This window comes from Macaca nemestrina, chromosome 9 (genome assembly GCF_043159975.1).
Source record: "Macaca nemestrina isolate mMacNem1 chromosome 9, mMacNem.hap1, whole genome shotgun sequence".
NCBI classification, from domain to species: domain Eukaryota; kingdom Metazoa; phylum Chordata; class Mammalia; order Primates; family Cercopithecidae; genus Macaca; species Macaca nemestrina.
In genome coordinates, this window is record NC_092133.1 from 124,288,165 (window position 1) to 124,304,486 (window position 16,322).

The 16,322-nt window shown below is 34.9% G+C and overlaps 1 protein-coding gene and 1 long non-coding RNA gene across 5 annotated transcripts in view; one reads left to right on the plus strand and one right to left on the minus strand.

The window, feature by feature from the left end:
• LOC105488276 (MAM and LDL receptor class A domain containing 1) overlaps positions 1-16,322 on the minus strand; it is a 1,027,522-nt gene that overhangs the window by 227,629 nt on the left and 783,571 nt on the right. For all 4 annotated transcript variants that reach the window (XM_071070418.1, XM_071070419.1, XM_071070417.1 and 1 more), the window contains one exon: positions 7,891-8,048. In XM_071070418.1, the coding sequence (XP_070926519.1) occupies positions 7,891-8,048 (158 nt within the window). The remainder of the gene's footprint in view (positions 1-7,890; positions 8,049-16,322) is intronic.
• The window catches only part of LOC105488243 (uncharacterized), a 48,462-nt gene that overhangs the window by 22,649 nt on the left and 9,491 nt on the right, over positions 1-16,322 (plus strand). The window lies entirely within an intron of this gene.

Below are 16,322 nucleotides of genomic sequence, written 5' to 3' on the forward strand. Positions count from 1 at the left end.
AGTTTTGAATAATGAAAATGCAAACCCTAAATATATCATAAAATAGCCCTCTAATTCTGAAAGGCAGAAAAGCGCAGTAGTTATAAGCATAGAGTAGAGATAGGCCATGTGGGAAAACCTGCCCAGCTCTATGACCTTGGACAAATTCCTGAAGCTTTGTCTATCTCATTTGCCTTATCTGTTAAAATATCGACAATGTCAGTACTTGCCTCATTGGAGGGTGTGAGAATCAGATTGATTAATTTATGATAAAGGACTTTGGTGTATGGCATATTGTAACCATCTGATATTATTAAGTCTGACTGATATTATTCTGTTTTTTTTCTCTGCTTTTACTATCTTCCTAAATATTACATTGAAATAAAACAAAACAAAACTCAATAGCACCAGCTCACAACAATAATGGTTTTCTGAACTGGAACATTTACATGCTAAATGTCTTATCCTATGGGTTTTACTGAAACTCATTGGGGCCTAAGAACACGTGAAATCTAAGATAGAGACTATTTTCAACACCATAGGCTACTTGTTCTGAAATACGAACAATTGATTTCTGGAATCCCATTCATATATATACATGTATATGTATATGAATATATATATATATGTGTATATATATACTTATTTGTTATCATGGAAGTTTTAGAAAGTAGCTTTTTTTTCCCATGAGCAATTAGAAATTTATATAAATTACAAAAAATTACGAAATATAAATTGTGAGTTACCTATTCATTTTCCTTTTATTTCTTTAAAAATAAGTCTGGAGTAATAAAATATATTAGTTATTTTTAGAGAAATCATCTTGTCCAGTGCCAAATTAACTGCTTTTTATAGACCAATTCAATTGAGATAGCATTAAACATCAAAACAAGACAGAAGGTAGGAAGCTGAATAACTGTAATTAAATAATATAATGGGAAATTAATTTGGTTTCATTCAGGGCTCTTTTGGCAAGGTGGATCAAAAAGTGACCACATCATTTTAAAGAGTGCTTTTAATTTGACATGTAAGTAGGTAATTGAAAGACAGAAAGAAACTGATCTTTGGAAGTTCTTCTGGTTTGTCATTACTAGAAAATAAAGCAATTATTAAGTAAGTACAAATTAGCATTGTTCCCTAATTCCTTCAGCCTTTAATTGAAGGATATTGATGCCTATGTGAACATTTTATTATTCTGATTATCAGTCATTTACGATGAAAAGATATTGAAGTCTTCCTAATTTCTATAAAATATTTTCTTTATGCAGCCCTCTACTTTGAAGGCTGAGATAAATCAGCATAGTTTGGCTTTTTATCCTAAAACATAATAGGAAAATCATAACTGAATTTCACCCTGATCTCATCAACTATACAAGTAGTTGATCGCTTTCGCTTTACATCATTCACTTCATTAATATGCTAATAAAATTTAGATATGCTTTATTTAGAAAATTATCTTAAATGTCAGTGAAGATCTAAGTCCTCTGCATTATTTATAGACATTGGTTTTCAGTTTATCTTTATATTGCATTTTAAATCAAGCCACATCTTTGTGGGCCTGGACTTCTGAAATTATCTTCACTTTTCTCCCGTGCAATGGACTGAATATTACTCCCCAAGATTCATATGTTGAAATCCTAACCCCGAAGGTGATGGTATTAGAAGGTAGGGCCTATAGGAGGGACAAGATCATGAAGGGGGAGACCTCATGAATGGGATTAGTGCCATTATAAAGAGACTGAAGTCAAGTAAGAGAAATGACAAACAACAACACAGGTAGCTATGAAACTTTCCATTTGTGATATAGTTCTCTGGAAAAAAAAAATCAGTTTCCCTTGATAAGTAATTACTCATCTTCTGCTGAGAGAGGTATTTTATATCAACTGATAAGGAAGCCCCTCTGAGAAAGATGATGATTGAATACAAGAAGCCAGCCTTGTGAATATCTAGAGAAAGAGGAGGGAGGAGAAAAAGGAGAGAGAGAAGAGAGCTCTCCTGCCTTTTCCATCATGTGAAGTCACAGAAAAGGTCTGGTGAGATATTAAACTTGCCATTCCCTTGATCTTGGACTTCCCAGCCTCCAGAACTAGAAGAAATAAATTTATGTTGTTTATAAGTCACCCAGTCAATGGTATTTGATAATAGCGACCTGAAAGAAGACATCAAGTTTCACTTTCACTTCGGCCTCCTCCTACCCACCAGATTCCAGCCCTTTTCCATACAGCGGCCCAACAGCCCTTTTACATTTTTTTAATTAGATTACTCTTCATGTTATACTTTCTGACGGTTTCCCATGGTTTTTAGAATAAAATTGAATCTCCTTATCATGTACAAGGTCATAAATGACCTGGTCTCTTCCTACATCTTCAATCTTATTTATCTCTCTGGTCTATGTTGTTCCCGCTATGCCAGCCGTAGAAATTTCTACATGGGAGCTTTTTCACTAGCTTGTAACCTCTGCTTAGAGCAGTCTTTCTCCAGATATTCACAAAGCTGGCTCTTTCTTGTTTTTTCAACTCTAAATCCAAATATCATCTTTCTGAGAGGGGCTTCCTTACCATTCAAAATAAAATGCCTCTCTCAGCAGGCGATGAGTAATAATCACGGGAAACTTATTATTTGCTCCAGAGTTCTGTATGGCAAATAGAAGGTCTCATAGTTACCTGTTTTGTTTGTTTACATGTTTTCTGTTATCACTTACTAGAACCTTATTCAGAAATAAGTTCATGTTATGATGACAAATTGAAGCTGTCACTCAATTTTTAAATTATTATTTTGTAAGGTCATAGCATCAAAAGATTTGTGTTTTCTTTACAGTGCACACTTATATCAGACAAAATCAAGTTTAGAGTAGTTAAACTACTCTAACATATTTCAAATAAAGGAAGTTTAATATAGAGATATAGGGGACTGATTACAAAGGTTATGGAGCAGATGAGAAGTCAGCAAGGAAATTATGATGCAACCTACCATATGTAGAATGTTTCCATCCCTAAAACGAGAGGGACAAAGGAAGAAAGTTTCCAAAGTCAAGCTGCTGGAAGAATAGAAAACTTTTCGGGCATGTTCTATGGCAGCTGGAACTAAGGAAGCATGGCCTAATTGGGGGAAGCTGAGTCACAGATAAGGCACAGTTAGAGATTCAATCCAAAATAGGGAGAGAGAGGAGGAAGGCTTGTTTTCTCTTCCTGTTCTCAGGTCTTTGGTGGGTACCTTCCATTGACCAAACCTACCTAGGAAGGCAGAAGGCAAAGGAGCCAGGGAAGTGTAGTTCTCTGGAATACAGAGCAGATCCTGGAAGGGCAGGGAATGCATAACCTTTAGTGAGATTTCAGAAAATTTATGCTGACAAGGAGACATACTCCCACAATCTACAATTCAGAATCTCTTTTGAGAAAGCCTTCCTATTTTTATTGCCTCATAAACCCTTGCCTCTGAAAATTCATCTTAGGTATTTTCTTTGCCATATCCCTTCTGAAGGGTTTCTATAATCAACGTAAGAAATAGTTTCAGACAATTGTAAGCTACCATGTACTCTGGAACCACATTTGCTATTATTAACCCAAGAGGTCATGTGTTTATGGCACATTCTGGGGCAGTGTCTCTCAACCCTTCCAAGTATGAGGACCCTTTAGAAATATGTAATTTTTATTAGAAAGCTAATATAAGTTTCAGGTAGAAAAATCATAAAATACATAAGACTGCAAAATAATAAACTTTTTCATCTCAAAAAATACAAAAAATTCTTTTAACCATTGTAGTGTGTGTTTCTCCGTTTATTCCTTTTCCCTCTCATATATATACATACATATATTTATATAGGTAAATGTCTATAGCCATATACACATTTTCACACAAAATTTGATGTTTTTAAATTGCATACTAGTATACATATTCCTTAACAATCTGCTTAGATCATTAAAGAATAATAAACATTTCTTTTTATCACTAATTATTCATTCACAGAATTGTTCTACAGTGTTTCCATATGACTGAATGTATTATATTTTAGTAATTCCTACTATTTGATGCTCAAGTGGTTTCCAATATTTACTAGGGTGAACATTGAGATTTAAAAAAAAAAAAAAAAAAAAAAAAAAAAACTTTGGTCGGGTGCAGTGGCTCACGCCTGTAATCCCAGCACTTTGGGAGGCCAAGGCGGGTGGATCACTAGGTCAGAAGATTGAGACCAGCCTGACCAACATGGTGAAATGCCATCTCTACTAAAAATACAAAAGTTAGCTGGGCGTGGTGGCGCTTGCCTATAATCCCAGCTGCTCAGGAGTCTGAGGCAGGAGAATCGCTTGAACCAGGGAGGCAGAGGTTGCAGCGAGCTGAGATCGCGCCACTGCACTCCAGTCTGGTGACAGAGCAAGACTCCATCTCAAACAACAACAATAACAACAACAAAAACTTTATAAATAAAATAGCATATATATCTATATTTCATTACAATAAATTTCTAGATGTAAAATGTTTTAGTAAATATAAAAATTAAAATTTTTTAATTGTCAAAATAGTCTTCATAATTGCAAATTGATAGTCCAACTAGCAATAAATATCTATTTCTTTACATCCACACCAACAGTAGATATGATCATTTATTTTATTCTTTTAAGATTTTTTTATGGTGTCAACATTATTAGAGAAGGGGAATAAAGGACTTCTTTTTTACTTACAAAAAGAAGTTTTTTTCCCACTGCAAGTCCAGATTATATTAATTGGAATTTTAGTGTCAATTATTTGTGAAAATAGAGCCACAAACATGGGTCCACATCCTATTTATAAGGAGTGGTCCTGCAGCACTATAATACCCAAATTTGAGATTGTAAGAAAGCACCAAGTTGCAGGTAAAAGAAAAGCATGCTAATGGAAAGCTTCAATCCTAAGAGCAGGGAGAATGGTTTCCACTTCATTGGTTCCTCCACATGTAAAATTACTGCATGCTTAGGAAGGTTTTCAGTCTGTGAATAACTCAAGATTTTCCACAGCAATAGTTGAGAAAATAAGATTTGCCCAGCTGCTATGATCCATCAGTGATATAAGAACACATTAGGAAAACAGTTTTTGCTGAGTTTCTGTAATGGTTAGGGCTTTTTCAGCAGCAAATAACAAAAGGAGAATTCTACTGGAGCAGAAAAAGTGGGATTGAGAGTTTAAATAGAGCAGGTATGTTTCTGTTTCTTCCCCTTTTTTTAGCTCTGTGTCCCCCTGTGTGTTAGCTTTTTTGTCAAACAATCTGTCTCCCTTTGTGGGGAAAGATGGCCTCCAACAGCCCCACACCTAGTCTATGTTCCTACAACTTGTAATCCAAAAGAAAGAGAAATACCTCTCTTCCTCTGCATCAAATGCTTAAAGTAGCTTATTATTGGCCCTACTGAGATCACTCATGGACGTGGTAAAAGAAAGTCACTGTGGCAGTCAACCCCACTGACGTAGTTTAGATATTTGACCCCGTCCACATCTCATGTTGAACTGTAATCCCCAATGCTGGAAGTGGGGACTGGTGGGAACTGTTTGGGTCATGGGGGCAGATCTGTCATGGCTGGATGCTGTCTTCATGACAGTGAGTGACTTATCATGATACCCGATCATTTAAAAACGTTGGCACCTCCCCCTCTTGCCTCTGCTTTCACTATTGCGACAGCTCCCACTTTGCATTCCACCATACTTAAATGCTTCTTGAGGCCTCATCAGAAGCTGAGCAGATGCCTGGTGCCATGCTTCCTGTACAGCCTGCAGAACTGTGAGCCAATTAAACCTATTTCCTTTATAAATTACCAGTCTCAGGTATTTCTTTATAGCAATGCAAGAATGACCTAATATACCCACTGAGACCATTGCTACAGAAAAATCAGTATCATGCTGGTTATCAATTTCCTGCCACTATTCTTTCTACCAGACCTCTCTGAAAACTGGTCAGAGTAGAAAAGCATCTACTTAACTGCTGCCTTCTGGTGAGAAAAACCAGTAGGCACCAAAGCCAAGTATCAGAAATCAAGACATGAGGTCAACATTTCTATTTCAAAGGTTATTTACAGAAACATGGCTAAACACAGAGGGCCAATTAACTGGGTAACTAAGGAACTGAAGGTCCAGCTGGTGAGTAGCTAAAGAACACACAAATGATCTTTTTGAATTGAGGAAGCAACAATTTCTTAGAAAGTGACGGAAATCTGCCTATATTATACGGAAGGGTCTAGTGGCCTTTCCATTGATACTTGCTTTGGTGAGGAACTGTAGACTAGTGTCCTGTTCAGTTGTAGCAATCTGTGTTTCATAATGTCAGTAGAAATAAGGTGTTTTGGAGTTTCTTGAAGCTCAATGGTTATAAATTACAATGGATAAAATTTAGCATAAGCAATAGGCTAATCTACTGAATATTCATCGATTAGATGTAAAAACTATGAAAAATAAAATTTTTACATACTCTGCATTTACTCATGTGCTCCCAGACTGTTAGAAATGAACCTCTTTCTCTGTTGTTTTACTGGCTTCCTTTGAAAAAACAGACATCCTCATAGAGTCAGGATAAATTCTCAACTTTCTTTGCACGTTTAGATTTTTACTTAAGAGTTTCAATTTCTGTCGATGTCTAGAATTGATAAGGCCATTTTACTTTCTCTCATTTTCACATGTTTCTCTTCTGACTTCTCTGGTTGACCACAGAGAATCTGAGAAACGAAACTGGGCAACAGATATCATATTTTTGAGGTGGGGGCATGGCAGCTCACACCTGTAATCCCGGCACTCTGGGATGATGAGGTGGGTGGATCATGAGGTCAGGAGTTTGAGACCAGCCTGGCCAACACGGTGAAACCCCATCTCTACTAAAAATACAAAAAATTAGCTGGGCAGGGTGATGCATGCCTGTAATCCCAGCTACTTAGGAGGCTGAGGCAAGAGAACCACTTGAACCTGGGAGGCGGAGGTTCCAGTGAACTGAGGTCACACCATTGCACTTAAGCCGGGGCGACAGAGGAAGACTCTGTTCCTCCCTGCCCCCCACCAAAAAAAGGTACCAGATTTTTGAAATCAGAATTTTGACTGTGAAATCTTGAAAAAGTTACTAAGGCTCTTTGAATCTCAGTTTCTTTGTTGTAAAATTGGGAAAAATATACTTTCCTCATCAGGTGAAGGTGAGAATTAAAATTGATACCATAGAATGTTTCTAATACATGTAAATATAAGGCAGAACTTAATAAGAACTGTTATTTACAGAGGACCATTTAACATAAGGACAAAAATCCCAATTGCATTTATTTAAAAAACAGGATTGGATAAACTGTAAGTTAATAATACTAGGTGTGGTGTGTTGATATGTAATCATTTAATTAGAAACCAGGATCTTAAAATTGGTTCATAATGATTGAAAAACTCACTGATACAATGAAAAATATGAGTGCAGCAACTTGTTTCATTAAAGGTATCTGCATTTGGTACAGATTATTGCTTTAAATTAGGTAAAAATAGAGCATGCATGTTGATTTTACTGTAAGCAGATATACACTTAAAATCTCAAATTTGCTTTTTCTTTACTGAATTTTGGGTAGAAAATTATCTTCTTCACCATTATGCCTCACATCACATTTCTTTACTGTCCCTAGCTAAGCTGCTAAAGAAGATACATGTGGAATCTGCCCAAATTCTTTTACCTCCAGATGATCTTTTAAATAGCATTCGACATAATTGAGTTCAGGTGGCAGCTGTCAGCGAGATAAATCTTGAATGAGATTAAGATGAATGACAGCACAGCTTGCCAATGTCCCATTGCCCCAGAAAGAAATGAGAAATTAATGGCATCAGCATTGGTGGTGTGACCAACGAAAATACAAATAAGACAAGGAAAGACAATGTTTAAACATGCCATGCATATTTCAGTGATCATAAATCTCTGGCTTCCTTTTGTACCTTTAATATTCCCATACTCCTGGGATCGATCGTGTAGAACCAGAACCGAACAGTACACATTCCGAGGCTTGCTGGGAAGGATTTGGAGGTAGTAACTCTGGCAATGGATCCTTCCTTGGAGCCAGATGAGTTGACGTACAGGAAGTGCTTACCACTACCTTGAATAGATGAACACAATTTTTTTCAGTGCAATGATAATATTGCATGAGTCGGAATGTATTGCAACCATTAACAGATATCTTTTTATCCTCATACATACATACAATCAAACAGAACTCATTTTCATTTTGGGAGTCATATATCAATAACATTTCATTCTTTTGAGCCAAAAAAAGTGTCACTATGATCATGTGATTCACAAAATTCCCTTGAGCCAGTGACTCATAAAGTAATCAAATACTGGTTTTGAATATGAAGGTGTATTACTGTTCTCCTAATTTGCTCAAACCTGTCAGATTCCAGCAATAAAATACTTCGTATGCTGTGCATACAGCAAGTACAGAGTAGGTACTGGGGACTGACTAGTATCGTATCTTATTTTCAGTTGCTCTGATTCCCACACTGGCCAGGGTAGTAGTGAATGGCTATAACTGCAAAGTGAAATGTGATTCTTCGGGTCATTACATTAGTTTTTTCTAGGTAATACACAACTTCTTTTCTTCTCAAATGCATTAGTATGTGAAAGATTTCTGCATTTAAACACAATTGCATTTTTTTCTGTTGCCATTGTCAGAAATTCATCATAGATACCATTCCCCTTTGTGGATAGGTAAAATATATATATATATATGTGTGTGTGTGTATTTTTTCCTTAAGTTAAATATTTATTTGTAGTCTCATTCAAAACTATTAATGTTTTCTATATATATATTAATATATATTTAATTATCTATAATATGTAAATATAAATATATTTATGTATAAATATGTAAATAGAAATATATATTATATATTTAATTATATATAATGATTATATATATTTAATTATATATAATGGATTATATATAATAATTATATATAATAAATAATATAAATATATATTTAATTATATAATATATAATATATAAATATAAATATATGAATGTATAATATATTTATATGTAGAAAATATATTAATAGTTTTGAATGAGACTACAAATAAATATTTAACTTAAGGAAAAAATACACATATATATTTTTTATATTTATAATATATTATATATTTACACATATATATTTATATTTATATTTATATTTATAATATATAATAAAATATATAATTAAATATATTTATCTATTATATATTTATCTATCATATATTAATATATAATATATTAAAATATTTTCTACATATATTTATATGTTACCTATGTGTATGTGTATTTTTCCCTTCAGTTACCTATTTAATTTTAGTTCAAAATTGAGACTATTAAAATAATGTATAATTAAAAGTATTCTTGATTTCTTGTGGTATTTTAGTATTGTTATTCAGATACATGTTTTTAAAGCATTATTTGTGAGTTAGTGGTCCAATAGGCTTCTCTTTTGAAGTTTTTCTTTTAAAAAACTTGTTGTCAGGTCAATTGAGTACTCTTCATATAATCAGCATATGTATTAGTTTACCTTTATCTCTCAGCATTTAATTCTTCAGTGCAAGGAATACTCATGTGCTAGATCCTTGAATATGTATTAGAATAATCAGCATATGTATTAGTTTACCTTTATCTCCCAGCATTTAATTCTTCAGTGCAAGGAATACTCATGTGCTGTACGCTTGAATACAATTGAAACGGAATACAATTGAAAATTGAAGTGGCTAGAATATATTGCAAAGGAGAATTAGATGACCATGTCACACCACTTAATGGCCTGGATTTTTGCCTTTTCATTTTTTTGAAGGACATTTCAACAAAGTGTGGCACATTAGTTACAATTAATGAGCCAATACTGATTCATTCTTATTAATTAAATATTGTTCTGGCTATTCTGAGTCTTTTGCCTTTCCATGCAATCTTCAGAATCAGTTTATTAATATCTACAAAATAACTTGGGATTGGAATTGCATTGAATTTATACATCATGTTGGGAAGAACTGACATCTACAAATTATTGTCTTACTATCCATGTACATAGAACATGTATGTTTTGACTTCTTGGAAGAATGATCTCATTATTGCTACATAATGTTATATAATGTTTCTTTTTATCCCTGTAATCTTCCTTGCTCCAAAGTCATCTTTATCTAAATTTCTACATTCTTTTGATTAATGTTAGCATGGTATATGTTTCTCCATGCCTTCACTTTTAATGTGTGTGTATATTAAATGTAGGTTTCTTACTGACAATATATAGTTGGGTCTTGTGTTTGTATCTATTTTGACAAACAGGTGAATTTAGATGATTGGCACTTAAAGTAATTATTCATATAGTTGGAGTAATATTTATTCATCTACCATATTTTTCTCTATTTTGTATTCAATACTCTTATATTCTTAATCTTTGTTTCTTCCCCCCCCCCTTCTGTTTTTTCTGTCTTCTCTGGCTTTAATTGAATATTTCACGATTCTGTTTTCATCCTCTCTTAACATGTCAATTTTACATCTTCTGTTTTTCCATTCTTTTTCTAGGAATTGACTTTGAATTTGCAATATACACTATAACTACCAAACCAAATCCTCTGTCAAATATCATACCATTTTATAAGCAACTTTACATAACAACATAACTAACCCATTTCATGGGTAGTACAAGTACTGTAAGACAGTATTTTCAATTATTCCCTGTCACTTCTTATAACATAGTTGGGTATTTCTATTCCCCTAGGTTGGTTAGGTTCCGGGAAAATGTTTTTCTTGAAGGCAGGCCTTGTTAAGAATAGAACGCTCTAGCAATATTTCAAAATGGCTACTTTTCCCCTTTTCCCTGCTGAAAACTGAGATTTTTCTTTCATCTTTGCTGTGAGAATGTGGGAGGGCCCCTGAAGGGAACATTGACCAAAGTGTGTGGGCTGCCAAGGACTGGGTCCCCATCACATTGTTTTCTCTCAAACTTGTCCACATTGAGGCTGCAGCAATCTGTCGGTTACAGTTAGGATTCCTACACCAGTACTTGTTCCCTGAAGAGTTCCCGTTCATGGGCTACTTGCCCAGGTAAGTTGCGATACTCTGTGTCTGGCTGTCTGGCTGTCCAATGTTGGGGGTAGTGGTTTGCCTGTGACCCCAGTTCTCTAATGAATCTAAAAAGAATTGATTTTCAGTTGGTTCACCTTTCCTTCTATAATGATAGGAATGATGCCTTCCAAGCTCCTTACATGCTGGACTGGAAGATGCAAATAACTTGCATCTATTTTTTTTTAAAAAAACCTATTTGACTGAAAATATCTCTTTTCACTAACACCCCTTTACAAAGGCTGCCAAAATAAGAAAATTTCCATAAAATTTATTTTTCTAATTAATTAATTAATTAATTTATTTATTTATTTATTGAGACGGAGTCTTGCTCTGTCGCCAGGCTGGAGTGCAGTGGCACGATCTCGGCTCACTGCAACCTCTGCCTTCCAGGTTCAAGTGATTCTCCTGCCTCAGACTCCCAAGTAGATGGGACTACAGGTGTGTGCCACCAAGCCCAGCTGATTTTTGTATTTTTAGTAGAGATGGGGTTTCACCATGTTGGCCAGGATGGTCTCAATCTCCTGACCTTGCGATCCCCCCGCCTCGGCTTCCCAAAGTGCTGGAATCACAGGTGTGAGCCACCGCGCCCGGCCTAATTTTATTTCAGTAAGATAAGCAGGGAACTTTGAGAATTATTGCAGCAAAATTTTCAGGACAAAAGAGTACACATGAAAACAACTTGAACTATTCCTGTAGCATCGGCAAACTGTTTTCTATCCGCATTGTCCTTTGAAATATATTGTATGTACCACCAAATATTGGGTTAGGAAAACTGAATATAGTATTTAATTTAGCCACAGGAACAAAAAAAGTTTTCTAAGTTTCACATTTTGTTCCCAAAATACTGCTTGTTTGTTTTCTTATTTGGAAAATCACAACACAGGTGGCATGCAAAGCCAGAATACCCAGACAGCACCTGTCAAACATACTGCGAACAGTGGCTTAGTCATTAAAAACGTGCTTTCTTTAAATCCATGGTATTTTTAATTAAATAAGAACATCTGGATTTCTCTACATTCTGTTGCCTTTTATACACTTGAGAATTTCTAACGCATTTAGACTGCACTTTATCAGACCAACTTTAAAACATTGTCTTCAGTAAGAAAAATATGGTATAATTCAATGAGCTATAATAACTCTTCATGTACAATAGGGCTTAATGGAAAGTATCGAATATATTCATCCTATATTGGACGTGAATAAATAGCCTTGACTTTGTCCCAAACAGTTAAATAACTAACATATTTGTATAAATTATTTTTATAGTTCAGTTCTCAAATACTATAACATATATAATGATAACTAATGTACTTCCATCTCAGAAGCAGATCCTATTTAATTCAGACTTTAAATATTTCTTTTTCCATTTTGTAGTGTCAACCCAACGTTGAAAGTCAAATATTTAGAGCAGTAGGAAAAGTAGTAATTAGGTTCATTGACGCAAATTCAACCAATTTAGCAAAGTTAGGAATTGAATTCTGACTTAAAATCTTGTATTTATGTAAATTTATTCCTCCAATTGCATAAATACATTGAAATTTCACTAATTCAGATATTTCTTTTCAATACTTTTAGTCCAATACTTAATTATAAAAGGCCAATTTTAAGTTTCTACAACAACCTGAATTAAGTCCAACCAAATGCTCCATCCTTTGTAATAAGTTACAGGCTCCTAAAGTAACTCAAGTCACAACATCTTTAGAGTCTCAGTAATTTACTAATAAAGAAAAGTACTTAAAAAACAAAATTGAGATATTTCTTCCAGCCTGGTACTTAACAACATTTCAAGTACTTGAAAAATATTCTAACAACATTGCAGGTACCTGGAAAATTACTGCACACAGGTGGAAACAATAACATATGCATTATTTCTTTCTTGAATAGCCACAGTTATTTTCTAATGGGTTATGTGTCTTTTGGGCACTACACAAATTTCCAAACCTTGAAATTGGACTGAGCATCACCTCCTTTTGCTATTCCAAATTTTCCCCAGTAAATGTCACTTTTGTGACAGCAACTACTAAAACCAGTTTAGCAAAGGTATTGACGTCATAGAAAGAAATGTTATACAATCTAATGTTTGCATTTTAGGGTTATATCATGAAACACAATGTGAAGAAAATTAATTCACTGTGAATGATCATCCACCATTTCACTGCAGGATATTTATTTTGGCACAGGACAATCAATGTCATGTAAGGCCCAATATCAAAGCTAACCATTCCAATTATTAATTAAGGGACTCTGGGCTGAGTTATCGAAGTATATCCCCACTTAATATCTTCAAATTTGCATACTCAATTTTGCTCTTATAAAATTCCGCAGTTTAACACAAAAGTCAGAAAACTGATTCTTGGCTGAAATATTAATGCATGCCAAGGTATTCTTTTTTTTTTTTTTTTTTTTGAGACGGAGGTTTGCTCTGTCGCCCAGGCTGGAGTGCAGTGGCCGGATCTCAGCTCACTGCAAGCTCTGCCCCCCGGGTTCCCGCCATTTTCCTGCCTCAGCCTCCCGAGTAGCTGGGACTACAGGCGCCCGCCACCTCGCCTGGCTAGTTTTTTGTATTTTTTTTTTAGTAGAGACGGGGTTTCACCGTGTTAGCCAGGATGGTCTCGATCTCCTGACCTCGTGATCCACTCGTCTCGGCCTCCCAAAGTGCTGGGATTACAGGCTTGAACCACCACGCCCGGCCCAAGGTATTCATTTTAAAATTTGAGAATGTAAAAACGTACCTGGAAATTTAGAAGACATCATTGCGAATTTAATCTTTGGTAATTTTTAATTCTGAAACTCTGGCATATCTAAGTTTGACTTTATAAGAGGGAAAAACTTTTGTGATTTCATATATATACATGCATATATATATATATATATATATATAGGAGAATCATAAAGGTGAAAAGTTGCTTAGCTTCTTCAAATTATTAATAGAAATACACGAATTATTCAGAAACTATGTACTGTATCTCCATGTTATAATACCTTACATTGAATTATACTTTCAGAAATAGACTCATTCTTTATCTAGCGAGCTCAGACCAGACCCACTTTCAAACATTTATAACCTTTCAGTTGCTTCATTGAGACCTACCTATTTGTATCTAGCAAAATCCTTGGGGAAGGTCAATGTAGCCTCTCGCACAAAGTTCAGAATTTATTAAAGCAGATAATAAAGTTTAAATGTCTGAACTGCCACAACATATTTAGAATTTAATGGTAAATCATTAAACCAACTTGCTTTATTTATATGACTCTATGAAAAGATCAACAACAGTCACAGGACAGGTATTTATAGAAGCAGAATTTTTGTTTGTTTGTTTGATTTTGGACTGTTTTACAGCTTACTACTTGCCATTTCAAAAGCTACTTAACTCTTCATATAGTAAGATCAGAATGCATTCAATTAATTTTGTAAAATTGATTACACTTTAATTGAATACTACCAGGTGTAGTATTCTGGAATATTGTATTTATTAAATATATCTGAATTTTACCTTTCCCAAACTGACACCAAATATTTTCTGGACACTTTTCATTTAATACTTTACTTTTGCTTGTGTAAATTTATGATTATAAATTCTTAAGATTCCTGGGGCACAGATTTTATATTTTGCGTCTTAATTGGCTACAATTAGTCAATGAATAGAGATTTCCAATTAATATTCAACTTTTACCTTAAAACCTCAAATTCAGCATCAAAGTGTACTATCCTCAAATCACAATACTTAGTATCAGAGTGCCAAATATATATTAGCCAAATTCAGAATCAATCACTATGCTTCATGGACATTTTTTCACATTGTCGTCAGCAGAGAGTAAAAAATTCTAATTTGTTTTTTAGATGTGATTAGCTACAATCTTGAGATTTTAAAACTGTTTTGTTGAGTCATTCTACTATAAGGTAATTAATTTTACATTTTTCTGTTAAAAAAAAAAAAAGTTGGTACTTTTAAAGGAAAGCTAGCCGGGCTTGGTGGCTCACGCCTACAATCCCAGCACTTTGGGAGGCCCAGGAGGGCAGACTGCCTAGGGTCAGGAGTCCGAGACCAGCCTGACCAACATAGGGAAACCCCATCTCTACTGGAAATACAATAATAACAATAATAATAAAAATTAGCCAGGCATGGTGGTGCATGCCTGTAATCCCAGCTACTTGGGAGGCTGAGGCAGGAGAATCGCTTGAACCTGGGAGGCAGGAGGTTGCAGTGAGCCGAGATTGCGCCATTGCACTTCAGCCTGGGTGACAAGAGCAAAACTCCATCTCAATATAATAATAATAATAAAATTTAAAAAATAAAGGAAAGGTATGCTTTGACAGCTTCAGTGCCCTAAGAAGAATCATACTTATTGCACTAAAGGAAAACAATAAAAGATAATTTCTCACTTCTAGTGATCTGAATTCTCTCCCTGCTTTAAATTAAGAGTCAATTTTAGACTTTTTTCCCCTATTTTCCTGTTCATAAAATAAAGCTGGCTAATAGTTTTTTTAAAAACTATTTTTTTTAAAAAATAGTTTTAAGACATCATGCTGTGCATGATGTCTCTTTCAAAATAGCAAAAGCTCCATTCTTCAGAGTCAGATTTATTCAGTCTACCTCTGCATCCTCTGTAATTTCTGCCTGTCTCTCACTCTCAATAGAAGGGTGTCTAATGACTATCAGGTGAAATGCTCTCAATCTCTTTTGTGCTTTTATTTTCTTCCCTCAGATTTTCAACGTGTATCTGCAATTTTTTTTTCTCACTCTGTCTCCCAGGCTGCAGTGCAGTGGCACAATCTCAGCTCACTGCAACCTCCGCCTCCCGGGTTCAAGTGATTCTCATGCCTCAGCCTCCCAAGTAGCTGGGACTACAGGCACACACCACGACACCCAGCTAATTTTTTGTATTTTTAGTAGAGACAGGGTTTCACCATGTTGGCCAGGCTGGTCTCGAACTCCTGACCTCAGGTGATCCACCCACCTTGGCCTCACAAAGTGCTGGAATTACAGGCGTGAGTCACTGCACCCGGCTAACATCTGCAATTTTTAAAGGCTGTGAAATGTAAATATGGCCAGCGAGAGAACGAAATTTCCTCAAAGTTGTCAGAACGGAAAATATAGATGCAGTGTTTCTGGAGGCAAATGAATTTTTCTCATAGCATTTGATAAAAATGTCTGTCGTTACATTATTTCGATTTGCTTTTTAAAGAGTGATACGATGACTATTTCCTTTAAATGTCATAAATTGTATTTCGTTCCAATAAGTTATGCTTTAGGAATTAATCTCCTTTGAGACTAATTATTG